General features: G+C 59.3%; 1 protein-coding gene across 8 annotated transcripts in view; it reads right to left on the reverse strand.

The window, feature by feature from the left end:
• The window catches only part of ASAP2 (ArfGAP with SH3 domain, ankyrin repeat and PH domain 2), a 91459-nt gene that overhangs the window by 44096 nt on the left and 34157 nt on the right, over positions 1-13206 (reverse strand). For all 8 annotated transcript variants that reach the window (XM_059660569.1, XM_059660574.1, XM_059660572.1 and 5 more), the window contains one exon: positions 3368-3513. In XM_059660569.1, coding sequence (XP_059516552.1) covers positions 3368-3513 — 146 coding nt within the window. The remainder of the gene's footprint in view (positions 1-3367; positions 3514-13206) is intronic.

A 13206-nucleotide genomic window follows, 5' to 3' on the forward strand; every position in this document is an offset into this window, starting at 1 on the left:
CCTGGGCGGTGGGCGTGGTTCTCCTGTCCTGGCTTTAAGGAGGCCCAGGCCAGAGGCTGGTGGCCAGAGGGAGCAGCAGTGCCCAGCCCGCCTCCTCCAGCGGCTGCACTTCCTCCCCTTCAGTCTGTTGTCTTCTGCCCCAAGGAGTTTAAATACCACGGTGGCCAGAGCACGGGTGTGGAGAGTTAAGATCCAAATCTGACTCCCCACTCTGTCCCTTGGTGGCTAAGGCCTCGGAAAGATGAAGGTCCTACACCTGGAACAGCTGCTGGCAGGCCTGGAGCTGCTGGGACCGCACGCGCCCGCGGGGCAGCTCGCTGAAAGGCCACCCGGGATCCCTTGCCGCAGGGACCTCTGGAGCCCCTGAGCCAGAGCCGGGGGCGGTGGGCACGTGCAGTCACCGTCCGGGCCCAGCCCTGCTTTCAGTTTTGCAGAAAATCGAGAAAAGAAGGGCTGCTTTGTTTCACCGGCAGCTGGCTGCTCGCGTTCTGCATACCAGCTCCCCACCTGCAGGCACACAGCCTTGGGCCAGGGCTCAGAGGCGCCGGAGAGGGCGGTTAGCTCCTTAAACCACCCACAGCCTCAGTGCCCTAACCTGTGGAATGGGTAACACCGACTCTCCCAGGGGCTGTTGGGGATTCAGTGAGCTCCGCGGTGCGAAAGCACGTGGGCTGTCTCCTCACACCAAGCCAGGCAGCACGTCAGCATCTCCTTTCCACGCAGAGGCCAGGGATCCGCGGAGTGGAGACAGTGGTGTGGGGGGGTGGGGGCGGGGGGACAGACCTGCTCCAGCCCGTCGCCCCGCGGGGCCTGCCACGCCTCCTCCTGGGGTCCCTTTCCCTGCTGCTCGAGGTCGGACGCTGTCCGCTGACCCTCCTCTTCCTCCTCCTCCTCCTCCTCCTCTTCCTCCTCTTCCCCCTTCCGCCCGAGCTCACCCTGAAGGACCCGCAGAGGAGTGCCACATGGGAGCCCAGCGCTTCGGCCTTCCACGGGTGACGGCCCCCCACGCTGCCCCGTGCTCCGCGGGCTGGGTAGGACTCGGGGTACGACACTGTCCCCCGGGATTCAGGGGCCTCGTTCCAGACCTTCAAGTTCCCAGTGTTTCCGCTGAGAAGCCCAAGGCCATTGCGGCTCTTGAGCCTGTGTCCCCTGGGGAGCGTCTGGGTCTTTTCATTTCCCACGGAGATGCCTTGGGGGGTGGGGGGGCGGGGGGGTCCTTGCTGGGCTGGGCACTGGCGAGTCCTCCGCGGGAGGAATCTTCTCTTGCTGGTGTGCTCGGCGTCCTCCTCTCTGCCCTCTGGTCTCTCTCTGTCAGGCCAGCCAGTCGGATACCGACCCCTGAGGACGTTCCATTCCCTACTTTTTGGTCTTTTTGACCTATTTCCTGAGAGATTTCTTCTACTCCGATCCTTCTCATAGGATTTTTCATTGTACGTTTTCTTTTTTGTAAAATATTGTTTTGATTGATTTCAGAGAGCAAGTGAGACGGAGAGAAACATCGATGATGAGAGAATCATGGATCACCTGCCTCCTGCATGCCCCCGACCAGAGATGGAGCCCGCCACCCGGGCACGTGCCCCTCCCTGACTGGAATCGAACCCGGGACCCTTCAGTACGCAGGCCGGGGCTCTATCCACTGAGCTACCCCAGCCAGGGCCATTGTACATATTCTTACACTAATTGTCTGACTAGTGGACTCCACTCTTCCCTCCGGATACAATGTCCTGATTGTATCTGAGGAATGAAGCATTGTTTCTTTAGAGTTTTCTCCTGCTGGTGCTTGTGTCTGTTTCCTTGTTTTGTCTCCTTTGGTCTCTTTCACTCTGAAGGCCATTCATTCGCATTTACGCGTCAGGCGGGAGGAGGTGGCGGGAGGAGGCAGGCGGGAGGAGGTGGTGGGAGGAGCTGGCGGGAGGAGGCAGCGGCGGTAGGAGGTGGCGGGAGGAGGCAGGCGGGAGGAGCTGGCGGCTGCGCAGGGGCTGGGAGCTGAGCTGACCTTTCACCCAGGACCCCCACCTCAGCATCGACGGGGCTCTTCCTGCGCCGCCTGCTTTCTCCAGTGGTGACTGGGTGGCGAGACCCGAACACGCAGCCTGGGCGGGGGAAGGGGCCGGGCTCCGGGCTCAGTGTGGCCGCCAGCGGCCCGTTTGGGGCCGTCACACTCAGGCGGCGAACTTGATAAAAGCCCCAAGAGATGCCAATGACGCCAAGGAAAACTTCAGCCCACCAAGGGCTTTTACTGCCACCATTTCCAACTGGGCCACCTTCCATGTGCCGGGGAGAGAGAGACAGACCCGGACCCGGACCGGTCCGGCCCTCGCCTCCTGTCATCAGCCCTTACATAGTTCCCGGGTCGGCCCGCGGAGGCCACACTTGCAGACCTGCCGCCGCCGCCACCACGTCAAGAACGAGGACCTGTTTTCCCACTTGGCAGGGCTTCTGGCAGAGAAATGAAAGGGACTCCGTAGTCCGGGCCGACAGAGAAAGCATTACTGAGTGCGTGACCTGGTCGGGTCGCCTGTGACCTTCTGGGGGAGAAAAACCGGAAAGAGATGCTGGGACCATCCCAGCGGACACGCCTCGTGGGAGAAAACACGGCGGCCACCAGCACGCGGCTGCCCGCTCCGTCAGAGTCCCGTTCCACCGAGGACGAGGGGGGGACGGCTCGGGGCTGCCAGGCGCAAGAAAGAGCGCCAATGCCCCCACTCCCAGCGCCCGCCGCCGGCAAGGCGCCCGGCCCCCACTTCACTGGCTGAAAGCGAGACCTTTTTCAGGGAGAAGAACTCGAAATATTCGTGGTAATTTCTGCGCTTCGATGCCAGGCTACGCTGCTGGGTAAGACGGGTCTGAAACACGTTTATTAAACAGTATACGTTTAAACACCGACTGTAATTACCAGAAACAGGCTCTTCTGCACAGTTTAGAAACGATTAAAAACTGAAGGCAGAGGCCCTTACAAAGATGAATGCCTTCAGTCCCCCAGCTGTGCCCATTTAAAATGCCGCACTGACTTAAAAGGTCCTGTTTCATGTGGCAGTTCTAAAGTGTACCCCAACGGGACCTGCTGTGTACAGAACACATCATTCCTCTGGGACGCAGTGAGCTCTGAAACGCATCCCGGTTCCTCCCACAGGCCTGGCTGAGCCCTCGGCGCTCCCTGCCCGCTCCCAGCTCCGGGCTCACCTGCACCCCACCATCAGCTCCGGCCTCACCTGCCCCCCCCTCAGCTCCAGGCTCACCTGCCCCCCAACCCCCCCGCCTCAGCTCCGGGCTCACCTGCACCCCACCATCAGCTCCGGCCTCACCTGCACCCCCCCCCCAGCTCCGGGGAGCCCCGAGGGCAGGCGCGCGCGGCCAGCACACTCACCAGGTTTTTGAAAAGGGCCGTCAACTCCTTGGTAAACACTGAGAACTTGAGGAAGGCGCTTCCCAGGTCCGGGTCGTCTCTGCACACGCAGTTGCCACCAAACTTCTCCAGCGCCTGCGTGTACTGCTCCTCGTTCTCCACGTGCGCTGCAGCCAAGGGGAGACGTGCTGTTAACACGCGGACCTCGCCAGCCCCTCCCCAGCTTCTCAGCTGCGAGTAAAACCGAGCCGTCGGCAGAATAAACATCTGAGCCCGCAGGCGTGGCTGTGGTTAAGCATCGACCTATGGACCAGGAGGTCAGGGTTCGATTCCCGTCAGGGCACAGGCCCGGGTTGCGGGCTCGATCCCCAGTAGGGGGCGTGCAGGAGGCAGCCGACCCATGATTCTCTCTCATCACTGATGTTTCTCTCTCCCTCTCCCTTACTCTCGGAAATCAATAAAAATATTTTTAAAAAAATTTTTTTGGAAAAATAAATTGAGAAAAGTTTAGATGCACCCAGAGTAGAAATAACTTCGCTGTCCCAGCAACACCCTGTGGTGCCGGCAACCGGTCCCAAAGCACACGTGTGAGGGGCAGGGGACAGCGCCTCCGGGAGGCCCCCCGGTCGGCAGCTCAGCGGGCGAGACCAAGGCCACCCGCACCCTCCACGCCCCAGGGCCGTCCCTCCCTGCATCTCGCAGGCGCCCCGTCCAGTCACCTCTGCCAGCACGGCAGCTGGTGTGCAGCGTGAGACCCACTCTGACCCAGAGCCACACAGCACCGCACCCCCTACCTTTTTCTTTAAAAAAATTTTTTTATTGAGTTCAGAGAGGAAGGGAGAGGGAGTAAGAGAGAGAAACATCAATGATGAGAGTCATTGATCAGTTGCCTCCACACTAGGGATCCAGCCCACAACCTGGACATGTGCCCTGACCTTGGTTCCTGGGTCGACGCTCGACCGCTGAGACACACTGGCTGGGCTGGGTGAGGTCTTGTATTTATTTATTTATTTAAATTTTTTTCTAATTAATTTGAGAGGGAGGGAGGGAGGGAGGGAGAGAGATTTGTTGTTCCACTTATTCATGCATTCACTGGTTGCGTCTTGCATGAGCCCTCACCAGATCAAACCCGCAACCTTGGCATATCAGGACGATGCTCTAACCCACTGAGCCCCCCGGCCAGGGCTGGGGTGAGGCCTTCTAAACGAGTCCAGCAGTCTCTACGGAAACCACTCCTGTTCGCATGGACACCTGATGTCCACTGCTCATCGCTTCAATCAGAAACACAACTCAGCCCCTTCACAGGCAGGCGGGCTGGCAGCCAGGCAGCACCCACTTGGACGGCAACGCTGCCGAATTCCCCGGGGGAACAAAGCCACTGTCAGCCGCTGCCGCTGCCTGGGCCGGGCCTCACAACTGGGGCGAAGGAGGGGGACGTTTGCTTGTGGGGGGCAGCCCTTGCCCCGGAGCCAGATCCCCGTGACCCACGAACGCAGTGCCCGCCTGTCCCCCGCGGGGGCGCCTTGCCCTGGGCCTCCCGCGGTCTTTCAATGTCTGGGGGATCCCTACGTGGATCTAACAGACACAAGAGAAATCCATCTCACCGCCCAAGCCCCTTCCCTTGACTAGCTTTTCACTTACTTATTTAGTTCACATTCCTGAGGAGGACCTGCGAGTTCCGCTCAAAGTAAACGCATTTCTGTGACTACACTCAGCGCAGGAGCAAGAGGGGCCCGGCGGGTCTGGGTTCCAGTCCTGTGCCTCCTGGTGGACAAGTCTGACCCGGTAAGCCAGCGGTTCTCAACCTGTGGGTCGCGACCCCTTTGGGGGGTCGAAACAACCCTTTCACAGGGGTTGCCTAAGACCATCAGAAAACACACATATAATCACATATTGTTCTCGTGATTCATCACTATGCTTTCATTATGTTCAATTTGTAACCATGAAATTGGGGGTCACCACAACATGAGGAACTGTATGAGAGGGTCACGGCGTTAGGAAGGTTGAGAACCACTGCGGTAAGTCCTCCTTGCTCACCAGGACGCGTCTCAGCCACTGGAGGGCCGGGGACCTGCCGTGAGCCTCACAGGGTGAAGGTACCGGTCATGGGACAGAGAAAGGACCACGGTCACCCCACCCAGCCACACCCGCAGCGGCCACGGCAGAGAGGCTGGTGTTGACAGAACGGCTTCTCACACGCACAGCAGCTTCCCACCACGTGCATCATGTCTCAGGCGCTAACGGGGAGTCGCGCTCAGAGGAATCCAATCGCTGGAGCTGGAAACAGGCAGAGCGTGGCCGGGCCGGGCTCAAGCCCAGGGGCTCTGACCCCGGAGCCACTCCTCCTCCTCTGCCCCGCGCGCGCGTCTCATCCCTATAATGGCACGCCTCGCCAAACCAAAGGGGCCTGAGCTTTGGATGTTAAAAGCTGCATTTCAGCCCGGCCGGTGTGGCTCAGTGGTTGAGCGTCGACCTATGAACCAGGTCAGGGTTCGATTCCCGGTCAGGGCACAGGCCTGGGTTGCAGGCTCGATCTCCAGTGGTGGGTGTGCAGGAGGCAGCCGATCCATGATTCTCTCTCATCACTGATGTTTCTATCTCTTCCTCTCCCTTCCTCTATGAAATCAATAAAAATATGTAATAAAAAAATAAACGAACAAACAAAAGATGGTGCCCTACGTGGACCCTCCAGGGCAGGGCAGGGCATTCGCTCTCAGTGCCCGCCAGGTGGCCTCCAGCCCCAGGTTCCATTCAACCGGGTCAGCCCGAGGTACTGCTAGTGCCTTCCGTCCCTTTTATCGTTGCATGAAGTGGCGCTCAGAGGGTTCCCCGATTCCCAAGGTCACACAGTTGGAAAGAGGTGGGGCAGGGCCCCATCCACCCTCTGCCCACGACGCAGGCCGCCTCCCAGCCCTGGTCCCTGGGGGGAGGAACCTGCCTTCTCTCCCCGGGCGCTCGGCCGACCTGGCGCAGGAGAATCAGCAAAGCTTCCCCTTCCAGCACCGAGGACGGACGGACGGACGGACGGACGGACGGATGGACGGACGGACGTCCTCTGTCCCTCCTGGGCTTCCCAACCACTGAGGTTACATCACAAAAAAGTCTCTCCCTATAAACTCTGCAGTGACGTGCTGACCCGGCGACCCCAACAGTGGTCAAGGAGGCTTCTGGCTCGTCGTCGGCATCATCCGGGTCATTGCTTCAGGTGTCATGATGACCTCATGATCTCCACCAGCTCAGGGAACATGATCTCATCATCTCATCTCATCTCATGTAACGATCTCACCAGCTCATGTATCATCTCATGATCATCACCAGCTTATGGACCATGACCGGACCATCATCTCATCTCATGTAACATCTCATGATCATCACCAGCTTATGGACTATGACCGGACCATCATCTCATCTCATGTAACATCTCACGATCATCACCAGCTTATGGACCATGACCCGCACCATCATCTCATCTCATGTAACATGATCTCACCAGCTCATGTATCATGATCTCATGATCACCACATATGTATCACGATGATCTCCTGATCACCTCATGTGTCATGATGAATTCATCATCTCATCTCATGTAACGTGACCTCATCATCATCTCATGTAAGGTGTTATCATCATCACCTCCTGGTGACCTCATGTATTTATATTTAAGTGTTTCCATCCACTGAATCATCATTTTCCGATGCTCGAGCTGCCCCAGCTTAGGTCAGTGGGGACTCATGTGGATCTAATGGAGGGGTTTTTTGTTGTTGTTTTTTAATCCTCACCTGAGGATATTTTTCCGTTGATTTTTTTTTTTAGAGAGAGACTGAAGGGAGGGGGAGAGACACAGAGAGAGAGAGAAACATCGATGTGAGCGAGAGACATCAATTGTTTGCTTCCCGCTTGCACCTTGATCAGGGACAGCGATCAAGCCTGTAACCTAAGTATGTACCCTTGACCGGAATCGAACCCGGGACCCTTTAGTCCGAGGGCCGATGCTCTATCCACTGAGCCAAACCAGCTCGGACTCTAGTTGAGATTTTAAACACAAATTTCTCTTCTTGCAAACAAACGTGCAGGTTCTTAATAAAGACCGCAGCCCGGAGTCTGTGCAGGGCTTCCCGACAGGCACGGCCACGAGAACAGCAACCCCAAACCCGCACGCACTCCCCGACCACGGCTCCGACCCCCCCGCCGGAGCCTTCCCTCCCGGAGAGCAGAACGCAGCGGAGCGCCTGTATTTCTCTTTCGCCAAAACCAAATTTAACACAGGAACCTAAAATAAGCAGCTTGGGAATAAAGTTCCTGGAAGGAGCCCAGACTGGGGCCATCAGCTTTATTTATGGATCCCTGAAAGCTGTTCTTCTAAAACCGGCTCCCTCTCCAGCTCCCTGGCTCAGACACATCTGCAACCTGGTTTCACGAATGACCCAGACCCGGGAGCGCTGACGGGGGAGGGGCTGGGGAGAACGGGCAGGAACCGGCTCTTCCCAATTTGAAGCCAGCGGCCTTCCCAGGCCCGCACCTCTGTGCACAGCAGCCACGCTTTCTGCCACCCACGCGGAGGGTGCGTGAGCCTCTCACAGGGAACCCTGTGAGGCAGCCACAGGCCTGTGTCCGGCTGGGCTCTGCTGTGTGCTCCTCGGTTTATCTGACTGTTATTTGCAAACACGGAGACCAATGACAAGGCCCAGTGCGTGGAGTTCAAGCAAAAGTCATTGGGTCGACAAGAACTCAACAGGCCACAGCACAAGCAGGCCACCACCCAGGGCTGCCAGGGGGCGGGGGCGGGGACAGGACGGGACCCACAGCAGTGCAACCACCCTCACGCCACCTCCACCAGCTCTCATCACCCCCCTCGCCGAAGGTGGCTGCCTGCTGGGTCTCAGGCGTGTATGGTCACCGTCCAGGGCGAGGCAAGCCGGCCGCGTATCGCCGGCCTGCAGTGCCAGGCAGCGTGCTGGGTGCTGAGGACAGGGGTGCCGGAAAGGGGGCATCTGAGCTGAGGCTCCAACGTCAGGTAGGAATTCCCAGAGAAGCAGCAGGAACAGGGAGGTGCTAACCCGGGGAACATGTGGGTGGGAGAGTGGGCAGCTGTGATCCCTGGCCTCAGGCTCAGGTGGTGGTGAGTGGGCAGCTGGTGACTGGCGGGGACCCTGCCGCCCCGGTCCTGGCCACACCGCTTGGCTTGGGCGCCTGCACTTCCTCCCACAGCCATGCTCCTTTTACTTCCCAACCTCCATTCAAAACTCATTTATCTCCTTTGTCTCTCCTGGGTCTCCCCTCTGACCTCTGACACCACCGATCCTACACAAGACCTCCTTCTGGCTGCATGTGCGCAGCAGTGGGGTCGGTGTGGTCAAGGTGAGGCCGCCTATGAGGAAGTGAAAACTTGCGCTGTGACGGCCCCATATTCTTTGACCCTACCCTACATTAACGACAAAAATGACAGCCGGAGGCCTGTGTGAGTAACTCAACACAACCCCACTCCCTCTGCAAGAGATGGGCACCTGTCGACACACTAGCAAGACACGGGTACGCATGCACCGGCAATCCGCCCTGGTGTGCGGTCAGAGGGCTGGCGCACACGGGACACAGCACACGGGACAGCACACGGGACAACACACAGGACACGGGACACAGCACCCGGGACACAGCACACACATACACACCGCTGCATCTTGACAACTGCGGGATGAGGAAACAGGTTGGGACACACCTGTCGCTAACTCAGCCATGTCTCCCAGTGCGCGAGGCAGAGCCGGCCCAGACGGATCTCCTGTGACCCTTGGGGCCGGGCCCGCTCTGAGCTTCTTGAATCTTCCGGTGGCCACAGACCCCACTAACAGTCAGGACAACGCGGGGGGCGCTCCTCAGGAAAAGGCATGCTTGCATCACCTCTCACACGTCGGGGTGCAGACTCCTGAGGCCGCCGCAGACCCACACGCCGGGCGAGAAGGCCCAGCCCAGAGCAGCCTAAACCCCTGCCCGTAACAGGATGACCCCAACACGGCTCCCGCTGACCCGGGGACGGCACCACCAATCGGCGTGGCCTCCAGTCAGCTTCCTCCCGTGACTAAGGGTCGATCCTGGCTGATAGGCTCCCCCAAGTCACCCCCCGAAAACCGATGGTCACTTTTAACCAGCAGACGAGAGCGAGCCAGAACCTCAGACCCACATCTCGGCCCACAGAACCCAGGCTCCCCTCCCCCACTTCCTCAGAGCCGGCCGCCACCCTCCCTGAAACCTGCCCATGGCCGCTCACTTCCTCGTCCCGGGCAAGCCGCCCCCGAAGTGCCTCTCCCGCGCCCCGCCCGACGCGGACGCCCGCCTCCAGGGCCCTCCCACACCAGCTTTCAGTTCTAGACGTGAGGTTCCCCTCCCACGTCCACAACGGGGCCTCCTTCCAGAGACACGAGGAAACAGCTCTGATGTCCCGCGGGGCACCTCTGGGCTGGGGCCGAGGGCGGGGAACCAAGCCTGGCACACGTTCTAGAATAAACGAGGCCAGGCAGCAGCCTATCGTGATCGGGGAAAATTACCGTAGAAACCGTTTCTCAACAAGTCGCTGTAGTAACTACTTTAGAAAAAAACAGACCTACTATCTATCGTGTAAGAAAATGATCACTTTGTATGCGGGGTGGGGTGGGGGAGGGGGGCTTGCTGGTGCTTTTTTGGTCCAATCCATAAAGCGGGGTATATGGGTGTGCACATATGCATGTGCACACGTGTGCGTGTACATGTGTGTACGCAACGGCGAGTGTGTGCATGTATGTGCATGTACATGTGGCGAGTGTGTGCATGTATGTGCGTGTACATGTGGCGAGTGTGTGCATGTACATGTGGCGAGTGTGTGTGAGTGTGTGCGTGTATGTGGCAAGTGTGTGCGTGTACATGTGGCGAGCGTGCAAGTGTGTGCGTGTCCGTGGCGAGTGTATGCATGTGTGCGCGCGAGTGTGTGCATGTACATGTGGCGAGTGTGTGCAAGTGTGTGCATGTACATGTGGCGAGTGTGTGCGTGTACGTGGCGAGTGTGTGCCTCAGGTATACGCTCCAAGGCCAGCAGCCTCAGCATCACCCAAGTCCTCAGCTGATTGGCAAACACTCAGGCTCCATCCTGCACCGACTGAGCCAAAACTCTGAGGGTGGGCCGCTACCTGTGTCTTAAGGACCGCCCGGCACCCGGGTCCTCTGACAGGTCAGACCACTGCCCTGAGGCAGGCGTGGGCACACGTGGGGTTGCCGTGTGGGTCCCAGGTCGGACTGTAAAAACACAGCCGGATGCTCAAGTCACCTCCGATCCCTTCTCAAGAAACCTGTGTGAACTTCACACAGCAGGACATTCTGCCGTCACCACACTGCCCACACCTACAGGGTAAGCCCATCTCTCCGACACTGAGCACAGACAGCGGGCACATACAATACACACGCATGCACACGCATGGACACAGTGATTGGACGCCCCAGACTGACGCCCTCAGAGCCGGGTGAGCACGGCTGTAACGCTCCCGACCCGCTGCGGTCCCAGCAGCTGTGCCCTGTGCAGCCTGCCTCGCTGATGGCTGACGTCTCCTTCTAAAAAGATGCGTCTCGCCTTAGGCTCCTCACTAAATATACTCCGAGGGCAGCCGCCCCGCAGCCCCAAGCAGCTTCCAAAGATGCCGAGTGATGCCGGCGACACCCGGGCCGAAGGCCAGGCCTCGCGGGCGGCCGTTCCGAAGGAGACGGTGCTTGCTCAGCATAAAGACTCCAGGACCAGGACAGCCTGGCCGGGGAACATGCAGACTCACGGCCTTATAATAACTCACACCTGGCACGACGCAGAGACGGCAGCGGTGACGAGAATAGGAGACCTTCCCGCGAGCGGCTGCTGCATGTGCGGCTCAGAGAGGACGCGGCGGGCGCCGGCGCTGGGGGAAGCCTCAGCCTCTTCTGATGAAGCGCCAAAGCGCGAGCGCAGGGGGGAGAGGGCACCAGGGAGGCCCTCTGGGGGCACCAGGCACGCAGGGAGGGGGAGGGGGTCTCGGCACAGGGGCCTGGGTCGGGGGTACAAGGAGCCGGGCGCAGGGGGTCCTGCAGCGTTCACCAACCTGAGGCTCCCGCGGGCCGATCCCAGGAGGAGAGGGGTTCACAGGCGGGTAACCTGGGAGAGGCTGAGACTGCGCTCCTCTCGCAATCGCATCGGCACCGTGAAGCTTTGGCGGGCCCGGCCAGTGCGGCCCAGTGGTCAGCAGCCCTCTCAGCCTCTGGCTCCGAGGCCATGGGCTCAGGAAGGGTCCTTTCCTGGGAGGCAAGCTGGGGAGACCGGGGCTCCCCCCTGGCCTGCGTGGGTTTGAGCTGAACGGCCTCTGGACTCTCTCAAAGGGGTCTGGTCCCTGTGAAGGGGGCGCGGCCCAGAAAGAAAGCCTCGGACGAAGGGTCCCTGCTCCTGATGCCAGAAACTCCGGGGAAGGTCCGTGACCGTGTGTGACGCCGTGTGAAGCGGGCGGACACGGACAGGAAACCAGTCCCGGCAGCCGCTGCTCTCGGGCTGGCCCACGGTGGACGTGGAAGGAACGGGGGTTGGAATGAGTGTCCGCTCCCTGCAGGCCACCTGCTGCTCCGACCCTTCGTACTCACTGTCAGTTGCCACGGCCAACACGGCACAAAGCTGTGATGTGTCGGCAGCGTAACTTCCTCGAGACAGAGGCTAGTCCGCGTCTAGCCGAGCCCCAGAGCCTCAGAGCCACACCTCAGACCCTCAGAGAGCCCAGCCTGGCCCCACAGAGCCCAGCCCGAACGCCCGAGCCCAGTCCCGAAGGGCAGAGCCAGCCTTGAAGGTGGAGCGAGCCCTACGGGCCTAGCCTAGCACCAGATCCGTGGCCTTTCGTTTCGGTCACAGGGTTTTATAGTTTTCAGTACAGAGTTTTTACATATTTTTGTTTGTTTAATCCCATCCTGAATGCATTTGGCAATTCTTGATGGTCACTAGGCTCTTTGGGATGCTGGCTTGCCCGGCCCTCCGTGAGGGAGGCAAACACAGCTCACAGGACTTTACTGGGGGTGTGGGGGGTTAGGTGGACACACAGGTCCACAACGCTCCCTCCTGACAGCACGACCCCCAAGGCATCCCCAGCCTAGGAGGGAGACCCTGTGAGGGAGGGTGAAGGGGATGGTGCAGCCAGTGGGCGGCCCCCCCGCCCCCCCGCGCCTCCCTCAGGCCCCGCGTGTCTCCATCCCCAGGGTGGGGTGCTCCCCCCACGGGCCGTCTCCGCAATCCATCAGCCCGATTCCGATCTCTCGGGGGTCCCTCCCCGTGTCTGGTCCCCTAAGGCTGCCACTGGCTTTTGAGTGAACGACAGAGTCACTTGATGACTTACAAACTGTATTTTCTATCCGTTGTCAGGTTTTGTGCAGGAGGCTGACCTGCCACACGTGCAGCCTGCGACCTTGAAGTCCAAGGCGGTGGTATGTGTTCTTTTAAAAAGAACTTATTTATATAAGACTAGACGGAGTATTACGTGGAATAGTTGACTATATGCTAATATTTATTCATTTTCTTCCCAAACTAGAAAGGCGAGAATCGGGCTGAGAGAGAAGTGGGAAGGGCATCGGAACGATTAGCCGCACAATGTGAGGACCAGGGCAGGACCGGGCCCGGCGCTGGCCCACCAGCGTGGCAAAGCTGGTTCTGCTGCCCAGGGAACAGAAGTACAATGTGGGGCACGGTGGGGGACGCGGGACAGGACCCCACACCAGGACCGGGCAATGAGCACAGCAGAAACACTTCTAACATGTAAGCACCCCAGCTTACCTGTGTAATTGCACGCCCAGAAAAAAGGGGATTTAGTCTCCCAAAGACCGTGTCTGCATACAGGCATAACCCA

The sequence above is a fragment of the Myotis daubentonii genome, chromosome 12 (genome assembly GCF_963259705.1).
Source record: "Myotis daubentonii chromosome 12, mMyoDau2.1, whole genome shotgun sequence".
Lineage (NCBI taxonomy): Eukaryota > Metazoa > Chordata > Mammalia > Chiroptera > Vespertilionidae > Myotis > Myotis daubentonii.